The sequence below is a fragment of the Oryctolagus cuniculus genome, chromosome 6 (assembly GCF_964237555.1).
Source record: "Oryctolagus cuniculus chromosome 6, mOryCun1.1, whole genome shotgun sequence".
NCBI lineage: Eukaryota > Metazoa > Chordata > Mammalia > Lagomorpha > Leporidae > Oryctolagus > Oryctolagus cuniculus.
Window position 1 is genome coordinate 156054772 of NC_091437.1, and position 26378 is coordinate 156081149.

A 26378-nucleotide genomic window follows, 5' to 3' on the forward strand; every position below is an offset into this window, starting at 1 on the left:
TAAGCTCCTGGCTCCTGGCTTCAGATCAGCACAGCTTCAGCTATTGTGGCCACCTGGGGAGTGAACCAGCGGATAGAAGACCTTTCTCTGTGTCTCTGCCTCTCTGTAAGTCTGCTTTCAAATAAATAAATAAAATCTTTTTTTAAAAAAATAGTAGAAACAGCAGAAATTACTAAGAGAAACAACAGTACTAGCAGAAGCAATGGTGGTAGTATTTGTTGAAGCAGCAAAAGTAGTAATAGTGGTAATGTTAATAATAATAGAAGTAGAAGCAGTAATAAACTAGTGGTGGTGGTGGTAACAGCCATCACTTGGGTAGCACTTACCAGCTACCAGATACTGTTCCTGAGTGCTTTACCTAAACTCATCTGACTATGTACACAGGTGTATAAAACAGATTTTGCAAACGAAGAAAATGAGGCAGAGAGGTTACGCAGCTTATCCAAGATCCCCGTAGTATGCAACTGTGGATCCAGGACAGGACCCGAAGCTGACTGGCCACAGAGTCTGTCCTCTCAGGAGCACGCTTTCACTCAACACAGCACCACAAAGATCTCTCCTCTGCTATCTGCTCTTTTCTTCTGTAACGACTCCTGATTTAGTAAACACGTAGTCTGGAAACATAAAGATTACATTTCCGCCTTCTTAGCAGCTAAGTACAGCCACAGGATTTCGTTCTGGTCAACAGAATAGAAGCAGAAACAGCAGGTGCAACTTCCAGGAAACATACTTAAAGGGAGAGGGCTGTCTTTCTTCTTCTCATTCCTTCTTCCTGCAGGTAGATGCCATGGCTGGAGCAGAAACAGCAGGAATGGGACCATAAGCTGATCTTGAGAATGCAGGCCCACGTGGCCGAGAAACAAGAGACAAAAAGCCTGGGCCTCTTCCAGATGGCTGCAGCCGCTCAGCACCCCTTATATGTGAACTTTTAGATACAAGAGAAATATATTTACTGTATTTTTAAAGCCAATGCTTGTGAGATTTTATGTCATTCACAGTAAAATCTAATTCTGGTAATGCATTGAATCCTTGCAATCATAATTAATACAACCTAAAAAGACACTTACAAAATTCATGCCACTTTGTGTTGAACTCTTGACTTTAAAAACAAAGTAAAGCATGACTTTGAGCAACCCTGTAATAGAAACACTATGAAAATAAGCACAGAAATCCTCATTTACCCTGAAGGCTGTAACAGTTCCCATTATGGGTCACCGCATGAGCCTCCGATATTGGACTCCCTGCCTCCAGCCTCTGACCCCTCCCACCCATTGCGGCTATTTTGCTTGCCCAATCATCCTTCGCAACTATTTCCAACCTAAAATAACTGCAATGCTCTAGGGACCTGCTTTATGCAAGTCACTTTACTGTATACCTTCTCCCCTAATCTGCACCAAAAAACCTGAAACACGAATATTCATCATCCCCTTTTCATATATTAGAAAACAGAAGAAACAAGGAGGGCCAGTGACTTGCCTGATACCACAAAGCAAGTCGGTGCCAGGGTCAGGAATCACTCTTCCAGCACCCACACTCTCAATACCACACCAAATGGACTTCTTAGAAACACAAGCCACAGCATTGAACCTTATGTCAGGTCACCTTGACAGCTTCAAGATTCTTGGGCTCTGGAGGTTTTGCTCTGCCTAGTTTTGCATGGCTCTTCCTTGTCCAGTCTAATTTTTAACATCCTCAAACACAAGCCTCCAGCCACTGAGGTCAGGTGCCTTAGATGGCCCATGATATGTCCCTATTCTAGCCCTCAGTATTCCCACCTGCAAAATGGGGGAAAGCACACTTCTACCAAAAAGCAACATGGTACAGCAAATAAAGGGGTCTCAGAGTCAGGAAAAACTGACTTCAAATCCAGCCAGGCAAGGTCATTCTATGCAAAATGAAAGTGGTAGGAGGGCTGGGTGGATTGAATGAAATGTTTCTAAAGTGCCTAATAAGCTTGGACTTCCACTGCACCTGTCATTGGTGCTATTCCTGGCCCCACCACCACCACCACTTTTGTCTCTGAATAAAGGCGACAGCGCATGTGATAGAAAACACTTGGGAAAATCTGCAGCTCTACAAACACCAGCGAGCTCACATCCACTAATATTCATGCTGAGGGTGCCTCAGTCAGACTGTACTGCTTGCATTCCTTCAAACGCTGCCTTTCAATGCCCACAAAGAATCTCTGTGTAGGTCCCAGTCTGGGTTTTCCGGACAGGATGGGCTAGAGACCACTCACCGATTCCATAGTGAATCTCTCGACGAAAAACTGGAGAGCCTGGAGGCTGAAGATCTCATGTCTCAGCCGTCACATCAGAAATGACCTGGATGGGAGGCAGGGAGAAAAGGCGACAAGGGTCATCCAGAGGGACGGGCAGGAGGTGCGAGCCACACGTGATCTCACTCGTGGGCCTGCACCCTCGTTAGCAGCATTCTCACACCACAGCGTGGCTGTCCAGGAATGGGAAGAGGAGCAACCAGGAGGCCCACACGCCTGCTCCCCACCTTGGGGCTGCCATCACCATCGCAGTATCTGTGCAAGGAAGTACTCAGGAGTCCTTCCTGCATCTATTTCAAGCTCTACGTTGGAGAGCAATTTACAAGTCATTAACTTCTCCAGACCTAGGCTTCCACACATGACATTCAAGCGTGCTGATGGGTGCGACCGACAGACAGACACCCGAAGCCGCATGCTCCCGGGAAGGCAGACGTGCTCCCCTGACAAGGGAGACGAGCCCCAGGAAGGAGGCAGACAGAGACGAATGCACCTATTTCAGGACAGCCCCCTCTGATCCTGGGAGAGGAGTTTAATTAATTCATGCATACCAAGGCTTAATTAATTGCCAAGTGCACAGAGCGCAGGAAGTCTGGGAGGTGAGGTGTTACATAAGGGGAGAGCGTCACTATTTGCTGGATGGAGCGGAAGGAGAGGTTAGGGCATGCAAACAGGATGAGCCCAGGAGCCTGCCTGGCCCTTCCCCAGGGATCCTGAGTGCGGAGCAGCACCCCCATCTGGGCCAAACACCTAGACGCATTCTTGACCCCATCATCTTCCTCACCCCCATATCCCGTCCATCCCCAAGTGATGTCTACCTTACTCCCCAGAGATCTCCATCCCATCTCTCTCTGTATCCCCACTGGACCAGCCCAGCACAACACCTCTGTCAATCCGACCTGGGCCACGGCAGCCGCTCCTAACTAATGTCCATCATCACCATCTCTCTTCTGAAATCTGTTCTCCCATGCTGCCCATCTGTCTGTCTGTCTGTCTGTCTCTCCCTCCTCTCTTTCTCTCTCTACCCTGACCCTGCTACCTCTCCCTACCTTTCATTACAGAGAATTCTGTGCAGACACAAAGACATGAACCCCATGGACCCATCACCAGCCCCAGTCACCATCAACCCATAGCCAAGCCTCCCCAATCAATACCTGCATCCTTCCCCTCCCTGTGTTGTGACTGGAAGAAGATTCCAGACATCTTACCATTTCAGTCACAGATATTATCGCATGTGTCCCTTAGATAAGGTCTTTTACTTAAAATATCTGCAAATATTAAAATACAAAAATATAATAAAAAGATGCAGTGTTCTGAAGCATTGGTTTAGAAACCCGGACCCTGGGGCTGGCGCCGTGGCACAGTAGGTTAATCCTCCGCCTGTGGTGCTGGCACACCATATGGGCTCCGGTTCTAGTCCCAGCTGCTCCACTTCCCATCCAGCTCTCTGCTATGGCCTAGGAAAGCAGTAGAAGATGGCTCAAGTCCTTGGGCCTCTGCACCCGTGTGGGAGACCAGGAAGAAGCTCCTGGCTCCTGATCGCACAGCTCTGGCTATTGCAGCCATTTGGGGAGTGAACCAGCGAATGGAAGACCTTTGTCTCTGTCTCTCCCTCTCACTGTCTTTATCTCTACCTCTCAAATAAATAAATAAATAAAATATTAAAAAAAAAAAAAAAAAGAAAGGAACCCGGACCTAAACAAGACTCATGCTTTTTAACTGGTTCCAGGTAAACTTGGTGGTGTCCCCTCCCCCCTCTCCACCACCAGCTTAGCATCCTCCTGTGGCTCTCAGTGCACCAGGAGAGGAAGCTACACTACTTCATGTGGTCTGATTCCTGCCAGCCTCCCAGCCACCGCTGAGGCCACAGTCATTTTTAGATCCTGGATCTGCAGTTCTTCCACCACCATGGGGCTTTGGCCCACACTGTTCCCTCTTTGCCTTGTCAACTCCTGTGTTTCTTTAAATGTTAGATCCTCAGGGAAACTTTCTGCTCCCCCACACTTTACCATTGCCCTTATCTCAATTTTTAATTATATGAATGCTCCTCAACTTACCAGGGAACCACATCCCCAAAAACCCAATTGAAATAAGTTGAAAATATGGTTGTCAGCCAGCGCCGTGGCTCAATAGGCTAATCCTCCGCCTGCGGCGCTGGCACACCAGGTTCTAGTCCCGGTCGGGGCGCCGGATTCTGTCCCGGTTGCCCCTCTTCCAGGCCAGCTCTCTGCTGTGGCCCGGGAGTACAGTGGAGGATAGCCCAAGTGCTTGGACCCTGCACCCCATGGGAGACCAGGGGAAGTACCTGGCTCCTGCCTTTGGATCAGCGCAGTGCGCCAGCCGCGGCGGCCATTGGAGGGTGAACCAACGGCAAAGGAAGACCTTTCTCTCTGTCTCTCTCTCTCTCTCACTGTCCACTCTGCCTGTCAAAAAAAGAAAAAAAAATTAAAAAAAAAAAGAAAATATGGTTGTCAAACACTGACTTAAATACACCTAGCCGAGTGAAAAACCACAGCTTAGCCTTTCCTATCTTAAAGATGTTCAGAACACTTACGTTAGCCTAAAATCCAAATCACTTAGCATGCCCACCTGTTTTAGGCAAAAATGTCTAACACAGAGCCCATTTTACAATAAACGTGTTGACTATCTCATGTAATTTATTGAATACCGAAAGTGAAAAACAGAATGGCTGTATGGGTACACTTTCATACCATTATAATTCAAAAAATTGTTACATTGAATCGTAACTCAGGGAATGCCTATAAATTCGTTAACATGAACACTGATTGGTATCTGTTGATCTGACTGGATTATATGCTATGTAAGTACAAAAATTAAGCTTGTATTTGCTCATTGGTATATACAATATAAATGCCCTGAATTAACATATTAATAAATATTTGATGAATAACTGATCAAACCACTTTCTTCAAATACAGATGCCAATAGCAATTGACTGAATCTTTCTGAGCCTGGGGTCACGAATTTAAATTAGATGGAGAACTGACAAATTTATCCTAAAACTCCTATGAAAATTCAGTGCACTAAGCATAGCCAAAGAGATCTCGAAAAATAAGAACAATGTTTGGAAGATTCATATTTCCTGACCTCAAAACCTACCACAAAGCTAGTGTAATCAAGACAGGGTGGTGTTGGCAACAGGGTAAACACACGCTCTCCCTGACAATCACAGATCATGCTCTTTCTAGAACGTCATGGACCGCACTTTACTAAGCACACCCACAGAACGTAAGGGCCTGTTACTTACATAAACAGCCAACGCCTCTCCCGGCCCAGTCCTTGATTCGTGTTTCCTTTGCTTTCCTTGCTTTACCCACATGGGTCAGCTGAGACCGTGCAGATCACTCCTCCCAATTCCTCACTTTCAACATGAATTTGAACTACACATCTCTTCCCTGTCACGTGACTTTGTAATACTTGCCAAATCAATATGTGGTATTGATTTCCCTGCCTCACTGGATTCTGACTTGCTTTAGTCAATGGGATGTGAATGGAAATGACCAGGTGCTGGTCCTGAGACCATCTCTCTTGCACTCCTGGGATGTGCCAGAGAGGACTTGTCTCCCTAGCTCCTATCAGTTGCTTTTTTTCAGTCCAAATCCCAGACAGAAGACACATGCAGCAGATCTGAACCCAACCGTCAGTCCAGCATGAGCCAGCCATGTCAGTCCAGCGTGAGCCAGCCACGTCCAACCCAGATCAGCAAACCACAACTGACCCACAGGTCCCTAAGCGTGAGGACAAGCATCTGCTGTCAAGCGAAACACTGTGACACTGAGGTTTTAGTTACTCAGCAAAAGCAGATTAATACACAAAGGCATACTGATTTATGAACACCAAAGACTATCAACTCAAGTTAGAAGAAAACCAAAGCCATGCACACAGGTAGCACACAAGAATGATGGTCTCAGCACAGCCTCTCCTGCAGAATAGCCACCAACCTGGTGCCCAATTTGACACTCATGATCATTCTGCAAGGAAGATTTGGGGCCAGTTTCAGAGATGAGAAAGGCAGAGGTCAACAATATGAAATAATGAGTCCAAGACAGTGATCGGCAGAACTGCCATCCTGACCCCGGTTGTCTAACTCAAAAACCTGAAGCCAAGCATAAAAAGGTCTCACAGACATGGTGGTCACATGAGTCTATGGTCCAGCAACCCCCCCTCCACCTGTGTCCCCTTCCTTTCCTGGGTCTTCGTGGAGGCTGCTGGAGACCGGGGGAAACGTCACCGAGCTGTAATCCCAGCCATGTGCACAAGCAGAGCCTCACCCCCAGGGGTGAGCTTCTTTGTCTCTCCAGTCCCTTGTTGGTGAGACGAGGCTGCCAGTCCTAGCCTGACCTCTGTCACTAGAAATGGAGGATGAGACAGCTGTGTAAGGTGTGACAGCAAAGTCACACCTGGCTGCCACAATCTGAATCATCTGAATTAGGTCTGCATCTTCGTGCATACCATCTCTCCCACAGGGATATGGGCTAAACACTTAGGTCAACACCCATTGATGCTTTGAGACTGATTTTCCCCTCTCCATCCCTTTCATTTGAAAAGCAACCAGTTAGAGAGACAGAGACAGAGACAGAGGGAGATCTTCCATCTGCTGATTCACAAAGCTGGGCCAGGCTGAAGCCAGGAGCCTAGAACCCAATCTAGGTGTCCCACATGGACAGCAGGGATCCAAGTACATAAGCCATCATTGCTGTCTCCCAGAGTGCACATTAGGAGGAAGCTGGAATTGTTAGCAAAGGCAGGATTCAAACCCAGGCAGTCTAACAGCTGCACCAAACACCTACCCTTGATTTTCTTTCAAAAAGAGATTATTTCTTTCCAGTTATGAGAGTAACCCAGGAGCATCAGGAAACATAAAACTAAAATCATTTATTATTTCCACAGCTAAAGGTAAATACTGTTCAAATTTTGAGGCCATTCACTTGCTGGGACAGGTTTCAAAAGGGGTAGAAGAAACGATGCATTTTAACTGACATGATTTTCTTAGAACCAGGGAGCTCCAATAAGTGGGAAAAAAATTCCATTCTGTACTCATTCACTCCAAGAATTCCTCTGTTGCACTGACCATGTGCCTGGGGCTGTTCCTGCCTCCCAAAGGCAGAGCCAAGAACGAAAGAAAATTCTTGACCTCAAGGAACTAACATTCAATGACTCATTATTTTTAAAAATTTACTAAGTTTGGAGCACCCACTATTCACTGGGAACTAGATGGTGAAGACGATGACAACGACGATGATGATGATGATGATAAAGAGCAACCTTGCTAGATCTTGTACCCCAACAGCCCTAGAACAAATTTATCTGGGTTAGAAACCCAGATTATGACTCTCTGGTGAGTTATCCATCTGCACACACTTCAGTTTTCCACCATTAAAACCAGGATAAAGTACCTTCCTCAAACAGTCCCTGGGAGAATGAACAAGGAAACATGTTTAAAGCACTAAGCAAAATGCTGGCTCCCAGTCACAGACGAATGCAAGGGAACCAGTAGTATGGGCAGTGATGATATTGCCTCACTTAATCCTCTCCCGCATCCCACATGAAGCAGAAACTCAGAGGTTAAGGAGCTTACACAAGTTACCAGGTGGACACATGAGGCTCAGTCCCTCCAGGGACCTTCTCAAAAGACGGTGGGGAATTGTCCCACCGAGAGGAAAGGGAGTCAGGACGTTCCACCAACTTGTATCCTTCACTGACCAAGCACAGCCAACAGCCGGTCTCAGACAGAAATGCGGCAAGCACCCGGGGGCTCTGAGACACAGGCAGGGAGCCTCCGCGGCTGTGGGCAAGCGCTCAATAAATATCCATCAAAGGAGCGATCGAGACAAGTGCTCTTCTCCACAGCCTGTCATTTCCCGCTGCCACCAGTGCCGGAAGATTTAAAGCAGCTACCTGCAAGCGCGAAGCAGAACTCATCACCTTCGAGCGTCGCATCTGTTACCACCCACACGCCTTTCGGCTTTTCTGCTGACATCCTGCCCCGTGACTTACAGGATGTCAGTGGGGCCAGCAAGTCCTGATGCCATGCAGGACTGAGACACAAATCACTTCACCACTCTCCTCACCAATGTGCTGGCTCTGCTTTTTGTTTAAGATTTATTTATTTTTTAATTTTATTTATTTATTTGAGAGGTAGAGTTACAGAGAGAGGGAGAGACAGGGAGAAAAGTCTTCCTTCCGCTGGTTCACTCCCCAAATGGCCGCAAAGGCTGGAGCTGGGTCAATCTGAAGCCAGGAGCCAGGAGCCTTTTCTGGGTCTCCCAGGCGGACACAGGGGCCCAAATACTTGGGCCATCTTCCACTGCCTTCCCAGGCCATAGCAGAGAGCTGGATCAGAAGTGGAGCAGCTGGGACCAGAACTGGCACCCATATGGGATGCCATCACCACAGGCAAAGCTCTGGCTACCTATGTATTTACCTATTACCACAGCTCCAGCCCCTATTTATTTATTTTGAAAGTCAGAGTTAGAGAAAGGGAGAGAGCAAGAGAGAAAGAGAATCTTCCACCTGCTGGTTCACTCCCTAGATGGCTGCAATGGCCAAGGCTGGGCCAGGCTGAAGCCAGGAGATAGGAGCTTCGGCTAGGTCTCCCATGTGGGTAGCAGAGATCCAGACACTTGGGCCATTTCCCACTGTTCCCAAGCCATACGCAGGAAGCTGGATCGGAAGTGGAGTAGCTGGGACATGAACTGGTGCTTGAATGCAGGCGGCAGCTTTAACTGCTCTGCCACAACGCCAGCTCTCTCTATATATCTGTATCTATCAGGTGCTGGATTTTGTTCAAGAGAAGTGACTTCACAGATGTTGGAATCTGTACCCTTTTATGGAGGATGTTGTGAACTCCAGTCATCTGCAGCTAGCCACAGCATGGACCACTGCTAGCTACAGAGTGGACCCTGACATTGCAGCAAACTCTTTTCCTAATCACTGAGGCAATTCTTTCCCATTCTGTGGAAGCCACACTTATAAAATCAGGGACCTAAAAAAATCAGTCCAAGAGATTTTTATTGCACTTTTCTTTTTCATGTTAGAAGCCCAATATATCCAGTCCCAGCTGAAATCCCACCTCTTCCTGGAAGTTTTCTCCATCTTCCTCAGCCCAAACGACCCATCCATTTCTGAACTCTGACAGCACAACAGTAAAAACAGCAATATCCTACAAGCTCTGTGATGACTAATTCTGTGTGTCAACTAGACTGGGCTAAGGGACACCCAGAGCGATGGTGAGATATGACTTCTGGGTGTGCCTGTGAGGGTGTTTCTGGGAGGCATTACATTTGAATCTGTGCACTGAATAAAGTAGACAGCCCTTCTCAATGTGAATGGGCATCATCCAATCCACGGAAGACCCAGAAAAAAACAAAAAGGCTGGAGCCAGCATTGTGGTGCAGGGGGTTAAAGCCACCACCTGCAATACCAGCATCCCATATGAGCACCAATTTGAGTCTCAAGCACTCCATTTCCTAATGTACCTGGGAAATCAGCAGAAGATGGCCCAAGGGTTTGGGCCCCCAAACCCACGTGGGAGACCCAGACGGAGCTCCTGGCTCCTGGTTTCATCCTGGCCCAGCCCCACTGCATGGCCATTTGGGGAGTAAACTAGAAGATGGACGATACCACCTCCGTGTGTGTGTGTGTGTGTGTGTGTGTGTGTGTCTCCCTCTCTCCTTGTTAACTTGCTTTTCAAATATATAAATATTTCTTTTAAAAAGGCAGAGGAACGACTGTTGAGGAACAGTTTTTGTGTGTGTGTGCAAATTATTGAACCCTTTACTTGGTATAGAGTTGGTCTTCTGTGTGTATAAAGTTAATTGAAAATGGATCTTAGTGGAGAATAGGCCTGGGAATGGGAGAGGGAGGAGGAGGAAGAGTGGGAGGGCGGGTATGGTGAGAAGAATCATTATATTCCTAAAGTTGTACTTATGAAATGCATGAAGTTTGTATTCCTTAAATAAAAGGTTTCTTTAGGGAAAAAAAAGGCAGAGGAAGTGAATTGCTTACTGCTGGGGTTGGGCTATCCTCCTGCTCTTGGACATAAGACCTCGGTGCTCCTGGTCCCTGGGCCTTAGGACCTGGAATGAATTTTACTCCACTGGCTTTGCTGGTCTCCAGCTTAAAAACAGCAGAACACAGGATCTCAACCTCCACAATCAATCCCAGTTACTACAGGAATGGGCTAGTTCTTAAAATAGGCTTCCTCTTCATGATACCCAGTTGGTTCCGTTTCTCTGGGGAGCCCCTCTGTAGGCAGATGCATTATCTCATTTAATCCTCACAACTGTGCAAGAACTGTGATTGAATGCTACAGGTAAGGAAACCGAGGCTCGCACAAGTTAGGAAACATCTCCCAAGTCACACAGCTGGCTGGAGGTAACACATTCAGAATTCAAACCTGGAACAGTTTGATTTCAACACTCAGGCCCTGACCTGCTGTGTGGAGAAGGCAGGATGCAGCATCTGAACACATCCCATGCTGCATTCTTCTCTGATGGCTGCACGTAGGTACATCAAAACTCTTCTGTGGCCACTCTTGAACCGCAAAGGCTGAGAGCATCAGAGCTGGTCACAGGGATTTTGCACCAATCAATAGGTCCCTCGGGGGGGTCAGCACTGTGGCATAGTGGGTAAGGCCACCACCCGCAATGCCAGCATCTGTCGCTCCCCCTCTTCGTGGAGGAACGACACAGGACCCTGCGCTGTTCTTTCGTCTGCTCGGCCCTCCCCGGGTTTGCTGCTGGTTCTTCCCGGGTTGGCTACTATCCCTTCCACCTCCGTGGAAGGGCAGTTCCCCCTGGCCACATTCCCCACTTCCGCAGGGGAGCGGCACACTGCCGGCCGGCTCTCTGGGGGCTGCACGGGTGTTCCTTCAGCTAGATGTTCCCCTTAGATGTTCCTGGTGCATGCCGTCTCTCTCCTCCTTTATAGTCCTCCTCCGCCAATCCTAACTCGGCTGCCCACACGCCGAGTACGCTGCTCTCCTCCAATCAGGAGCAAGTCCTACAGTTAATTGGTTGAACTGGAGGCAGCTGTGCGGAAGCTGTTTACTTCTCTCCCAGCGCCATATTGTGGGAGAGCAGATGCATAGAATAAGTCTTAATTCCAGTAACTCAGTCTAGTCCGGTTGCTCCCCACAAGCATCCCACGTCGGCAATAGTTTGTGTCCTGGCTGTTCTACTTCTGACCTGGCTCCCTGCTAATGGCCTGAGAAAAGCAGCGGAAGATGGCCCAAGCGCTTGGGCTCCTGCTACCTACATGGGAGACCTGGAAGAAGCTCCTAGCTCCTGGTTTCAGCCTGGCCCAGCCCTGGCAGTTGCAGCCATTTGCAGAGGGAATCAGTGGATGAACGATCTCTCTGTCTCTCCCTCTCGCTCTGTAACTCTGACTTTCAAAATAAGTAAATAAATCTTAAAAAAAAAAAAAAAAAAAAAAAGGTCCCTCAGTTCCCAAATCCACTAGCAAGCAACAAGTCTTGCCTCTTGCCCTGCCCTGAGTTAGGCATCTGTGACCTCTGGCCAGGTAACTTTGGACATCAGTGTTTTCTCTTAATCCGTCTTCTCCGCCCATCATGCAAGTGTTTGGGAGACCCCTCTCCCCTGGATCCTATTGAATAAGGCAGAGGATAAAAGCAAGGCCCTGCAGAAGCCCACCCCAAAAAGAAAGCCAAGAAGGGCTGGGTGCTCCCCCTAAGGATGAAGCCCCACCTGGGCCCCATCCCCCTGCCTTCCTCACTGGCTAGATGACAATAAAGATGGTTTGGGTCTCTCCTCTGCAGAGAAGTCATTGGGAAGAAGCCATGATCCAACAGCCCAGACCACTATCTTCTGATTATCAATTCATGACAACTATGACTATCCATCTTACATCCACCTCCCTGAGTGAGCCAGGCACTGAGCCAGGCAGTGAGAAAGCTCAGCTGAGTAAGCCCAGGTCACTGCCCACTGGGAGCTCAGGGCATAGCGGGGACCAGAGACAGCCACAGAAACAAAGACAGGATGAACACAATGTCACAGGATCTGCCTCACCATTATTAAGTGCCTGCTGCATGCCCTTTTCCATTGGCAAGTTTCCCATGAGAATCATTTGGAGAGAAATGCATCCATTCCTTAATTAATTTATTGGAAAAAAAACACTGATTAAGCTAAATGTCAAAGACATAATGGTCTCTGCTTAAGGTATCAGACCTTAATCAAATAAACTTTCAGAGACAAGAACAAGGCAAAGTGCTCATGCCATAGAAACCTCAGACTACAGGTGATTAGTAAATTCTCAGCATTCAAGAACATGGATGCTGAAAAGGTCTTGGAAACTCAAGAAGAGAGCAGTCAAGCAGCCCTGAGAGGCTTGAGCCAGGTGGCGGGCTTCGCTCCCCCAGGGACCAGGCACTGCTCAGTCTGTGCCACAAGATTAGCCCTGGGAGGAACTGCAAGCGTGCAAGGTCAAAATGCCCAGGGTTGGTTGTGCTGTCCGTTGTTTCAACAGCAAGATCAAGGTCCTTTCAAACAAGCGCATGTTCCCACTGTGGACTGAGCCATTTGCGCAGCTGCTCCTCTGAGCTCAGGAATCCTAACCCTGGCTCTGCCACTTCATAGCTGCGTGATCTTCAGCAACCAAAGTTCCCTCCTGGGAGCCTGTGTCTTCTGCATGGTGGGTGGGGGTGGCAGCAGACTAGGACAGTGTCTGTGCACACTGCATGATGCTCACGCATCACTAAAGACTGGGTGTACCTTGCAGTAACAGAGACCTGCCAGGGCTGGTGCTTTGGCACAGCAAGCTAAGCCGTGGCCTGCAGCGCCAGCATCCTCTATGGGCACTTGTTCGAGTCCCAGCTGCTCCACTTCCCATCCAGCTCCCTGCTGATGCACCTGTGAAAGCACTTGAGGCTGGCCCAAATGTGTTGGTGCTTGGGTTCCTGCACCTACAGGGAGACCCAGATGAAGCTCCTGGCTCCTGGCTTCAGCTTGACCCAGCCCTGGCTGTTGCAGCCATTTGGGGAGTGAACCAGTGGATGGAAGATCTCTCTCTCCCCCTCTCTCTCTCTCTCTAACTCTAACTCTTTCAAATAATAAATAAATAAATCTTTAAAAAGAAGAAGAAGAAGACCTGCCCCTCTGTGCTCACAAGTCTTCTGTTGGCAAACCAAGAGCAGCCTGTTAGTGCCAGGGCAACAAGGCTCCAAGGTGCAGCCCTCAGAAAAGAATGGGTGGAGAAACTGGGGAACAATACTCCTGGCCCTTCAGCAGTGATAACAGAGAGGCCCCCAAAGGAATGAAACCCCAGACGCATCTCAACCTCACTGCCTGCCTCCTCTGCCTCGCGTCCTTCCTCCTCCACCTGTGTCCCCTTCATCACCTCCCAAATAAACTACTCACGCACAAATACTGTCTCAGCATTGGGTTCTGGGGGAACAGGAACGACAGGACGGTTAATGAAATGTTGCTGGGAGGAGAAAAGGGGTTATAGAGAGGATGAGAAGAGACAGGACAGTGCAGAGGAGAGAACAACGGTCACCATTGTGACATCCACAAGTTAGAAAGAACACATGCACCCTAACTCTAACCTTAACCTTAACCCTAACCCTAACCCTAACCCTAACCCTAACCCTAACCTGACCTGCAGCTTCTCAGCAAGGCCAGCACCCTGGATGTGCTCCCTGGGGCAGGTCCTCCTGTTGGTGTCTCCTGACCACTGCCCCAGTGACCGCCAATGAGGACACAACGGAGGCCTGGAAGTCACCTTCCAGGAGCACTGTCCTAGCCTTTACTGTGTCCCAGGAGGAGGGAAGCAGAATGGACAGGGGCGTGCTCCCCCTGCAGGAAGTCCCCACTGTTGAGTGCTCCCCTGGGCACCACGCAGCCGTGCATGAGTCTCGGCCACGTTGCCACGTTCAGTCATGCTGAATCAGCAGCTGGCCCAGGGCAGCGAGAAGCACAGCTATTACTGCCATCCCATGACCGAGGTGATGACAGCTCTGATTCACAATGTGAAGACAAACAAGGCCAGAACACACTCACAGCTGGGCCGTCCACCAGACACCACACACGCAACCACTTCTCTAATCCTCACAGCAACAGCAATGCAAGGAGACAGGCTCTGCTAGTGCTCCATTTTACAGAGGAGGAAACTGAGGCTAATACATGGTAAGCATCTTGCTAAGATGCTCAAAAGTGGAACCTACACCTGCTGATTACAAAGACTTTTCTTTCCTTTAAATCGCACCAGCTTTTCAGCAGAGGCAGCCTCAGGAGGGAGGTCTCTGCCAAGTGTACCCAAACCCCCAGTGTTGGAACTCAAAAGAGAACTCGAACAAGCTCAGAAGAGCAGCCTCACTCCAGCTCCTCCCTAACTCCCAGGAGTGCGTCCAATCGGCACCAACCATCCTGCAACCCAAGCTGACAACATTAGTCATCACCTTGCTTCCTCCCTCTGACAGCCACATTTCCAGTCCAGCATTTCTGAAACAGAACGTCTTCTATCAGTGAAACTGGCTGCGGCACAGCTTGTTTTCTCTCCCAGCGCTGTTATGATATCAATAATGCATCTGATCATCAAAGGCATCTCAGAAGGAAAAGAAAGCAAGCACACGAGCACCCAAGAAATGTTCACAGCTCAGTAGCTAAAGCCCAGAGCAGCCTTTAGAACGCCATCAGTCAGAGAAGTGAGGGCCTTCCGATCTCCCAAAGAATCCATCAAAGCACACTTACCCCTGCACAAGGTCTCCCCCTCCCCACCCCACCACCCATTTGTCTGCAGCTCAGAAATCCCAGGCTTGGGGTCCCTGCACACAAGTACTTCCGGTAAGCAAACAATGTCAAGTCCTCCTTTGTAAGTCCATGGATGACAACATCTAAAGAGAGTCTACTATACTATAAAACTAACAAATATGTATTTGACTATACGCCAATTCACTTATTCCTTCATTCATTCCTATAAGAGAACAACAAATGCCTACTGGGTGCCAATCCAAGTTGGGCAGTGTCTTGTACTCAAAGGCTGACCAGTTGCCAGTACCTGCAAAAACAGAAGTTGCTGCAAAGTAGAGAAATAAGGCAGGGGCCGGTGCTGTGGCATAGTGGGAAAAGCCACCGCCTGCAATGCTGGCATCCCATATGGGTGCTGGTTAAAGTCCTGGCTGCTCCACTTCTGATCCAGCTCTCTGCTGTGGTCTGGGAAAGCAGTAGAAGATGGCCCAAGTCCTTGGGCCCCTGCACCCATGTGAGCGACCTGGGGGAAGCCCCTGGCTCCGGCCATTGCGGCCAGTTGGGGAGTGAAACAGCAGATGAAAGACCTTTCTCTCTCTCTCTCTCTCTCTCTGCCTCTCCTTCTCTCTTTGTGTAACTCTGACTTTCAAGTAAATAAATAAATCTTTAAAAGAGAGAGAGAGAGAGAAATAATGCAGAGAATGGAATAAAGCAGTGTCTGGTTTTGAGGATGAAAGGGAGGATCTCAGACAGAAAAGGCAGAGGGAAGTCTAAGTGGGTATTAACAGTAAGTTCAAAGTCAGAGCCTGAGAAGACTCTCCAGTGGACAATCCTCTGCTGGCCCCTCTGCCACATCTGAGGCACAGCAATGATACCTCTCGAACTGAAAGGTGAGAAACCTGAGTTGCTTCATGCCACGGTCTGTGCTTCCACCTAAAACCTCGTGTCCAGTTTGGTGCAATGGTTAAGGCACTGCTTTAGGACACCGGCAGCCCATGTCATCTGGGTCCCTGGGTTTGAGAGCTGGCTCCACTTCCTGATTCCAGGTTCTCACTAATGTACCCCGGAAGCAGCAGATTGTAGCCCAAGTGGTTGGGTTTCTGCCTCCTACACGGGAGACCAACACTGAGTTCCCAGCTCCTGGCTCTGGCCTAGCCTAGCCCTGGCTATTGTGGGCCTTAGGGGGACTGAACCAGCAAGTGGGAGATCTCTCTCTCTCTCTCTGTCTACCTTTCAAATAAAATAAACACATAATTTTAGAAGAAAAATTTAAATAAATACCTGCAGATAGAAGACATTCTCAGAATTAGATTAAAAAACAAACAAGGGGAACATCAGGGTAAGCAGCTGCTTAGGATGCCAGCATGCATTTCAGAACACCACCTGCATCCTGGCTGCTCCCCTCCTGATCCAGTTTCCTGCTAACGTGCCTGGGAAGGCAGCAGAAGATGGTCCAAGTACTTGGGTCCCTGCCAACAACATGAGAGACCCAGCTGGAATTCCTGGCTCCGGGCTTCACCAAGGCAATCTGGGGAGTGAACCAAGGGATGAAGGATCTCTTTGTCTCTTTCTCTCTGTGTCATCTGCCTTTCAAATAAATAAAATAAATCTTTAAAACAAAATCTTCTACATGAATTGTCAAAATGGGAAACTGAAGATGCCATGTCACCTATGGGGTGATTTCAATCCTCAGCCTCCTTTCTCGAAATCCACCTCTCTTTCTTGTAAACGACTCTCCCTGTCCACCTAGAAGGATCAGCCAGTTGCTACAAAACAACATTTCTCCAGGGTCAGATTCTTTCCTTTCAATGAGGTCTACACAGTTTATTTGAACAGCTGCTTGTCTCTCAAGTGCAGCAAGGCAGGGCCCCTGGGCAGGACGCTAAGGCCAGAGGGAGATGCCCCACGCCCTTCAGCATCACCTCTGCCCGAGGACAGGTTGCTGACTTCAAGGTGCCACTCCAATGGAAGGCTCTAGAAGAATCACCCAGGCAGACAGAAAAGGCAGCCCATGTGCTTTCTGGCTCTGCAGAGAAGGAGGTGACAAGACCCAACAGTTGGCACACAGCCTGCCCAGGACATATCTGGTGACAGAGGGAGTGGGACACCTCACCAAACACGCTCGTGCCAAGATTTTCCAGGCGTATGTTTATTTCTCAGTGCCCAGCCACCAACCGACCAACCCATGTCCTCTGCCCTGGACTCTCAGCAAGCCCTAGGTTGGCAACTGTCTCCAATGACTGCACACCTCCCTCCAGGCCTGCCAGGAGCCAAGTTCCCCTAACATCAGTCCAGGCTTCCCATCTTCCCTACCACATTGGCCCTGAACAACCAAGAACTACAAGGAACTGGTCTGAGGTGCATGCAAGGGTCCCAAAGCTGCAACAGACAGAGCCCCAGTCACCTGCTACGGCTGCCACTGACGCAAGGTACATGGCTGCTCGAAGCCTGAAGTGCTGCAGTGGTAAAGGGAGATCCTAATGCCCACATGTCACAGTCACTGGAAGTTTCATGGGAGCCCAAAGACAAAGCAGAAAGAGCACACAGTCCTCCCGTTCTGGCATCATGGTGGCCTGACCTGATGGGGTCCTTCCCCCTTCTGTGATAAGACACACGAATCTCAAAGGACCATAACCCACATGGGACAAACCATAATCTAAAGGGGAGAAACAATGGGGGAGGTGATGCTGTATCAGAATCAAAGGTCACAGATCCATGAACACATGAATACACACACACAGCTCCTTAGATACACATCCGTACACACATGCATAGACACACACACACAGCTCCCTGGACACACACCCATGCAGACATGCATCAACACACCCACAGACCCCTGGACACACATCCATGCACACATGCATACACACAGACACACAACCCCCTGGATACACATCCATGCATACACACACAGACACACAGCCCCCTGGACACACATACATGCACACACAGACACACAGCCCCTTGAACACACATCCATGTACACAAGCATATACACACACAGGCACACAGCTCCCTGGACACACATCCATGCACACATGCATACACACACAGACACACAGTTCCCTAGATATACATCTACACACACATGCATTTACACACTAAGCTCCCTGGACACACATCTATGCACACATGCATACACACACACTGACACACAGCTCCCTAAACACACATACACACATGCATACACACATAGACACACAGCTCCCTAAACACACATACACACATGCATATACACACTCAGCTCCCTGAACACACATCTATGCACACATGCATACACACACACTGACACACAGCTCTCTGGACAAACATCCATACACACACAGACACACAGCCCCCTGGACAAACATCCATGCACACATGCATACACACACAGAGACATGCATGTAGAGTAGCACAGACAGACACACACATGCAGAAGTGCAACAGACATGCAGCAGCAGCAGGTCCATTCTCCATGGGCCAGTGGGAGAGATGCTGGGCGGTTCCCAGATGCCCTTCCGGGGGCCCTGACTAAGGACTTCATGTGCTGGGTTGCGACATTCCAGTGTCAGCCTGTTTCCTCTGTGGAAACCATTTTCTTGGCTCATCCTGACACAGGGGTGCAGGCAGACAGAGCAGGCAACCCTCACAGTACATGGACTGCCGTGACAAGGAGTCATCTGGCTGATGCTGGCAGGATGGCCCAAGTTTGCAGAAGTCACCCCTGGGTCTATCTCAGAGACAGCCCAGCAAATACAGGCCTAAGAAATAAAGCGGGAAGGGAGATGTATGGGCTGACCAAACCGACAAGTCCAGGAAGGATGGAACTTCAAGGCCAAAGGGTGGGCTGGCGCTGCATTCCTAGAGCCAGCATTTTCAGGCAGACAGCAGGGCCCCCTGGCCTGCAGGCTGATGTGCACACCCCTTCGTCAATCCCTGCTGAAGGAAGTCCTCTCTGCTAATGATTCCAGAAAGTCTCCGGACTGCTCTGCCTTGTGTCCAGTCTCGAGCCTCCTCTACGACCGGGCTGTGCTACTCGACTGGCTGAGTTCTGTCCATGTGCCCAGATGGCCCGAGCTGAGTCAGCTCTACAGCACCCACAGACAGAAGGCAAAGGGAACCCGTGCCCAGGAAACTAGGGAAGGAGGTGCAGGCAGCTGCACGAGAACCCTATTTTGTCCTTGTTGGTGATTAATCAAATACTGTAGTCACACCACACCATTCACCAACTTAAGGCCTACCATTCCTCGGGTTTTAGTATAATTCCGAGTTCTGCAAGCATCACCACAATTTTAGGACATTTTCCTCACCCTCTGATAAAACCTCACACCCACCAGGAGTCATCCCATCCCACCCGCTCTGCCCTCGCACCACCACCAAAACAACAGAAGACTTCCTATCTCTACAGAGTGACCTCTACAGAGTAAACAGGACAAGACAACAGGTGGGCTTAGTTCTTCATGCCTTCCTTTGTGGCCAAATCTAAAAAGTGCCCTTTTTCTGAACTCCTGGTTGAACGCAGTCCTCTCTGGCTCTGATGGTGATGAGTCTCGCTTCCAGGAATCCCTAGGATGGAAGGGGCCTTGGTTCATTCATTCCACCATGTAGGCCAGACCAGGGAGGGCACAGGCCAGGAGGCCCTCAGAAGAGGCCTGAGAAGGTGGCAGGGGTCAGGGACAGGCAGCTGCCCAGTAGGCTTGAGCCACCATCAGACTCTGCAGCAGGACACAAAGGCTTCCGAGAGACCTGGGCCCTGTACAGTTTGTCTCCTCCTGGATAGTGGGTGGTGAAGGAGAAAAATCCTGACTTTGGAGCCAACGTTATGGCGCAGAGAGCTAAGCTGCCACCTGTGATGCCAGTATACCATAATGGAGAATCAGTTCAAGTCCCAGCTGCTCCACTTCTGATCCAGCTCCCCGTTATGTGCCTGAGAAAGCAGAAGACGGTTCAAGTCCTTGGGCCCCTCGCCATTCATGTGGGAGACCAGGATGAAGTTTCTGGCTCCTGGCTTCAGCCTAAACTTGCCTCAGTGGTTGAGTGAACTAACAAACAGGAGATTAATATCTTGGGGCCAGCACTGTGGCGTAGCAGGTAAAGCCGCTGCCTTCAATGCCGGCATCCCGTATCATCCAAGTCATTGGGCTGCTGCACCAGCGTGAGAGACCCAGAAGGATCTCCTGGCTCCTGGCTTTGGATCGGCTCAGCTCCAGCCACTGTGGCCATCTGGAGAGTGAACCAGGGGATGGAAGACCGACCTCCCTCCCTCCTTCCCTCCCTCTCTCTCTCTCTCTCTGCCTCTCTTTAACTCTGCTTTTCAAATAAAATAAATAAATCTTTTTTAAAAAAGATTAATATCTCTCTCTCTTTCTGTATCACTCTGCACTTTCAATAAATAAATAAATCTTTAAAAAATAATCCTGGAGGCCAGCGCTGTGGTGTAGAGGGTAAAGCCACTGTTTGCAGTGCTGTCATCCCATATGGGCACCGGTTTGAGACATGGTAGTTCCACTTCCAATCCAGCTTTCTGCTACAGCCTGGGAAAGTAGTAGAAGATGGTCCAAGTACATGAACCCCTGCACCCATATCAGAGACCCGGCAGAGGTTCCTGGGTCCTGGCCTTGGACTGGTCCAGCTCCAGACACTGCAGTCATTTGGAGAGTGAATCAGTAGATGGAAGATCTCTCTGCCTCCACCTCCACACTGCCTTTGAAATAAAGAATCTTCTAACAAAAAATAATCCTGGCCTTTAGTCACACTCACTCACTCACACACACACACGCACACACACACAAAGGGATCGCCAGGGAAGCATTCCTGTGCCTTTTCTGCGAGGCACTCCTCCTCCTTCCTCATGTCTCCCATAAAGCACATATTCCTACAGCCCCCAGGTATGGGCCTGACTGGCTCAAAAGCATCCCAGTCACCCGCCATAATTGGTTTAGAAGGGGCATGGGACCCAGGATGGGGCCATAAGACATGAGGCTGGAGGTGAGAATAAAGATGCAAAGCTCCCCATGGCTGCAGCTGAGGTCGTTACCAGTCCCGGGGAAGAGGCCAACACACAAAGAACAGACCCAAATAATTACAGGAAAATGAAGCCCAGCTCTCCGAAGTGAAGTCTGAATCCCACTACACCATGGTCTCCCACTCTTCACCCTGTCCTGAACCCCAAGCTGACCTCAGAGACTAATGCAAGGGCTCCCTCCCCGTGGCCTGCAGGATGGTTTTAGGCAACAGGGAACCACCCGCCAGGAGGCTGGAGGGGAGGGAAAGAGAAGCCAAGGATCCAATCTCTGCTGCTACCCTCAACCCAGGCCTCAGCTCCGGTCAGGCCCCTCCACGAAGCACAAGCTGTCTCTGGCTTGCAGGAACCGCTCTTCCCCTGCCTGCTCAGAACTGGGCATGACCCAGGAGCCTGGCCTATTGCCCTGGACGCCGCACTAGCCTGGGGCTCCCCTCCACCTGCCCACGCCTTCTCAAAGATCCCTTTATGTGGTCAAGAGACACAGGAGAAGATGCTCCAAGGCGTGAATCATGAGGAATGCAGATCAAACCGCTGACACAGCCCTGCACACCCACCAGCTCGGCCAGTCAAGAAGACGGTAGTAACGAGTCTTGGCAAGCATGCGGGGAGACGGGGACCCTTCCACCTTGCTGGTGGGCATGTCAAATGCTCCGGCCGCTTTGGAAAAGCTTGGCAGTTCCTCAAAAAGCTAAACAAAGAGCCACCTGAAGATCTAGTGATTCCAGCCCGCTGTATATCCCCCCAAAGACCTGAAAACACACATTCCAATAAACACGCACCCTTGTAAATGAATGTTCAGAGCAACACGACTCACAATAGCCAGAGGGTGGTAATAACCCTACTGTCTGTCAACTGATGAATAGATACACCAAGTGTGCTCTATCCTCATTGCGGAATTACTCAGCCATGCTCCATCACAGCTGAAGTACTGTGCTAAAACACCGTGCTAGGTGAAAGGCAGACACAAATTCATACTTAGTCTGCGAAACATTCAGAAGAGGCAGATCCAGAGAGACAGGAAGTAGACAGGGAGGACCAGGGGCTGGAGAGTGATCATTTCCTCGATACAGGGTTTTCTTTTCTTTTTTTTTTTTTTTTTGGGGGGGGGGGGCTGGCCAGGTCTTGGAACTGGACCTAGGAGATGGTTGCAATATTATGAATGTGCCAGGTGCTACGGGACCATATTCCTGAGACTTAAAATGATTTTGTTTTATATCAATTTTACTCTGTTTAAAAAATATCTTTGTGAGTTTCTCCTTGCACTACCCTAACTCGAGGGTGCCGTGTGTTTCCTGCAGGGACAATGACCTAGGGGACAGCGCCTCAGTGCCCATCCCCATGGCTTCCTCCACACCAGTTCAGTTCCTTGCAGCTGGAAGCTTCCTAATTGCTGGGCGACCTCTAGCAAGCATCTGCTTCTCTGAGTCAGTTTCCTCATCTGTGAAGCGGAGCCTTTAGGTTGGCTCAGGAGGACCGTGACGGCCACTCAGCAGAACGGACTGAGGCGGAGGTCTCCAGGCGGCTTCCGTCATTCCTTCCAGCACCCCAAGTATGACTCTTCCTCCCTGGCAATAACAAAATCTACCTGGGAGGACAGGTATCAGGCTCAAATGAGGGACACGACAGGGTGGCCCTTAAGCAGGCAGGCTCAAATCTCAGCTCCGCCCCTGCCTAGCTGTGTGACCTTGGGCACATTACGTCTCCAAGACTTAGTTCGCTCATCTATAAGACAGAGATAATTATAAAGAAGGACTAAACATAAAGCCCTTGGCACCCAGCAAGTGTTTCAGCCACTATTACCATCATTACAGAGCATAAACACAGGGCTCAGTAATTGCCACAGCACAGAGTTCAAGTTTGCTTTGTCCTCTGCCTCCCGCCCTACCACCACCACCCCAACCCCGCCCTGGGCAACAGCACTTAAGACAATAGAGTGCACAATAAATAGAATCATAGTGTCTCTAGTTGGGAAGGAATTTAGCTCTCTCTAGACCAAGGGTTGGCAAATTATGGCCTTGGTCACAAACACCACATTATCAGGAGTGCTGCTTCTGCAAGTCAAATACTTCCAAGAGTCACAGGACGGAGTTTGGAGGTCCACTCGCCACCTACGCTGGAAACTGCTGGCTGCTCACCAAAACCCCTTCCTCCTGGACACTCCACCAGTCTGCCTTTCTCCGACTCCCTTGCAGCTAGGTGTGCCCACGTATCAGAGTTCCAGGCAGGAATTGAGGGCAGGTGTGACTGTGTCCCCCAAACTTCTTGTGTTGGAAACATAATCCCCAAAGTTATACATGCTGATGGTATTTGAGCGATGAGACCTGGAAGTGGCTGACTGGGTCATGAGGTTTCTGTCACGAATGGATTGATCCCTTCACAGATACGTGAGTTAACGGGTTATTGAGGAAGTTGTTTTGATCTAAGAGCAGCTCTTGGCAGCTTGCCATCTCACCAGGGGATGCCGGGCACTACGCTGGGACCCTGCTGAGAGTCCCCACCAGTAAGAAGGGGCTTACCAAATACAGCCCACCCTTGGACTTCTCAGTCTCCACGACTGTAGGAAGTAATTTTTTTTCCTTTATAAATTGCCCAGTCGGTGGTATTCACTTACAGTAACAGAAAACAGTCTAAGCCAAGGCTTTAAGAAGTGGGTGTGCCTCTTCTTTCTCCGCTTTGCCAGACTCTGACAAAGCTCCAGGGAGCAGCAGGGCCATAAAATGTGGCAGAGACCTGCGTGTGTGAGTCACCACGTGGAGGGAAGTCACCTGCTGAGCTAGAAATACCCACTCTGAACTTTCACATCCATGTGTCTGAGCCACTGGACCTTGTGAGGACAATGTCACTGCTACTGCTGCTGCATTCCTGATACACCTTCCTGTTCTCCACAGTAGGGGATACCTGTGCACTGAATTATACACAGTGGCATTAGTCCAAAAATTCTCAAACATCTACAACTGAGGGACAGCGCTGTGGTGCAGCGGGTTAAAGCCCTGGCCTGAAGCACCGGCATCCCATATGGGCACCAGTTCTAGTCCTGGTTGCTCCTCTTCCGATCCAGCTCTCTGCTGTGGCCTGGGAAAGCAGTAGGAGATGGCCCAAGTCCTTGGGCCCCTGAATCCACATGGGAGACCTGGAAGAAGTTCCTGGCTCCTGGCTTTGGATCGGCACAGCTACAGCCATCGTGGCCATCTGGGGAGTGAACCAGTGGATGGAAGACCTCTTTCTCTCTCTCTCTCTCTGTTTCGACCTCTCTCTGTAACTCTTTCAAATAAATAAAATGAACCAACAGAAGGAAGACCTTTCTCTCTGTCTCTCTCTCACCGTCTAACTCTGCCTGTCTAAAAAAAAAAAAAAATCTGCAACTGAGCCTCTCCTAAGTGCCAGACCCTGTGGGTTCCAAATCAAATTCTAACAGTGTCTGCTGTTAGGACAAAATAAGACACGAGAACATATTAGCCATTCTGGGAGACGTCTTTTCAAGGTAAGCTGACAGCATGGAACGCAGGCTGGCCACAAAGGCCTCCTGGGAGTGAGGAGGGGATATGCCAGCTCGGGAAAAGTAGACCCACCTGAGCCAGCCCTGAAACAGGAAGGGAAGCGCCAGCCAGCCACAGGGCACAGGAGAGAGAGGAGAGGAGCTGAAAGGGAGTGTGGAATGAAAAGACCCTCTGAGGATTTCAAGGTAAATACATGCATGACCACACCTGCATCCCACACTGCGTGCAGGGGTTCAAGACCCAGACCAGCTCCTGACTCCAGCTTCCTAGTGCAGATCCTGGGGCCAGCAGGTGATGGTTCAAGGCACTGAGCTCCTGCCACTCACACTGGGTTTCTGGCTCAGCTCCAACTGTCCCAGATATTTGGGGAGTTAACCAGTGGGTGGGAGGACAGCTCTCTCTGTCTGTCTGTCTCTCTTTCTGCCTCTCAAATAGATACATAATTTCCAGATGAGGCCTGACTCCTGATTCTCCACACCAAGGTACATGTGGAAGACGAAGGTACATGTGGAAGATGGCTGGACGCTCCTCGGCTCTTCTCTCCAACCCATGTCGCTCTCTGACACAGGGGATTTGCTTGCCTTATCTTGGGTTTCTCCACTGCTTCTCCTAAATTCTCTCAGCCCAGATAGCTCCACTGTCCTGAGAAACCCGCCATCTCTCCTGTCATGTCTGCCCTTCCTCCTTCCGAGATCACCTTCTTGGAGGGGAGCCACGCCCTCGCTGCAGTCGGCCCGCGACTAGCAATTCTCATGGCACAGCCCACAAAGGGGCCTGCAGCCGAGGAACGACCAGGAGGTCTAGAAAGTTCAGATCTCACTGCCACTTATTAACTATGGGGCCCCAAGCAAGTCAACAAGCAGGCTGAAGTCTCGGTTTCCCCACAGTTACTTCTTTCTATTTTTCTCAATAAGGAATGATCAAGATGGAACCAGAAGCTTCATCAATATCCAATTGCTTGACCTCTGACATGAGGAAATTGCAGTCTTCAGAGTTGAGCAAGGAGTTTGAAACCGCAGGTGACGGCGAAGTCAGGTCTAGAACCCAAATTCACATTAAGGTGCAGCATCATTTAATAGAATTAAATTGCCCCAATTAGCTGAAGTCAGTTTGCAACATTTATTATATCGTATTTATAACATTATCTACGAAATGCATTCAACCATGGGATTAAATTGAAAAACGCAAATAAAAACCACATTTATCTCTAGCGTATCAGCTACAGAAGAATTAACACACTTGACAAAGCCCAGGCCTGGCATGGGTTAGAGGAAATATGCACACTCAAAAAAAAAAAAAAAAAAAAAAAAAAAAAAAAAAGATCACTCTCGGAAATATAAGTTGGTAAACCCTTTTAAGAGTATAGTTTGGTTAAAATAAAGGGGGGGATACTTCAGAAAGTTTGCAGGAACAGAGAATTAAGAGATAAGTTGGAGCAGGCATTTAGTCTGGTAGGTTAAGACCCTGGTTAAAACACCTGTGTCCCATATTAGGGTACCTGGACTTGATACCTGGCTCAGCTCCTGACTCCAGCTTCCTGCTAATGCAGATCTTGGGAGGCAGCAGTGAGGGTTCAAATGATGAGTTCTGCCACCCATGAAGGATACATGGATGACATTCCTGGCCCCCTGCTCTGGCCCTGGCCTAACCCAACCCTGGCCAGTTGTTGCAGGCATTTGGGAACTGAATCGATAGATGCAAGTGTACATTTCTCTCTCTCTTACTTACTCTCAAATAAGTAAATAAAACATTTTAAAAAGCTTATTTTGCTGCAAAGACACGCTTTGAAATCCATGCGTATGAGGAATCTTCCAAGAGTTCATGGAAAATACAAATCATGAAAAACTAAGCATAGATTTCAGACTTCCAAC

At 49.2% G+C, this 26378-nt stretch overlaps 1 protein-coding gene across 5 annotated transcripts in view; it reads right to left on the reverse strand.

Annotated features, from left to right (window-relative positions):
- ASAP1 (ArfGAP with SH3 domain, ankyrin repeat and PH domain 1) overlaps positions 1 to 26378 on the reverse strand; it is a 381209-nt gene that overhangs the window by 334667 nt on the left and 20164 nt on the right. For 3 of the 5 annotated variants that reach the window (XM_051844826.2, XM_051844821.2, XM_051844824.2), the window contains exon 2: positions 2240 to 2324. In XM_051844826.2, coding sequence (XP_051700786.1) covers positions 2240 to 2298 — 59 coding nt within the window. In that variant the 5' untranslated portion in view covers positions 2299 to 2324. Of the gene's footprint in view, positions 1 to 2239; positions 2325 to 4580; positions 4668 to 26378 lie in introns of those variants that run through there. The other 2 variants (XM_017341534.3, XM_070075498.1) reach the window with 2 other exon arrangements.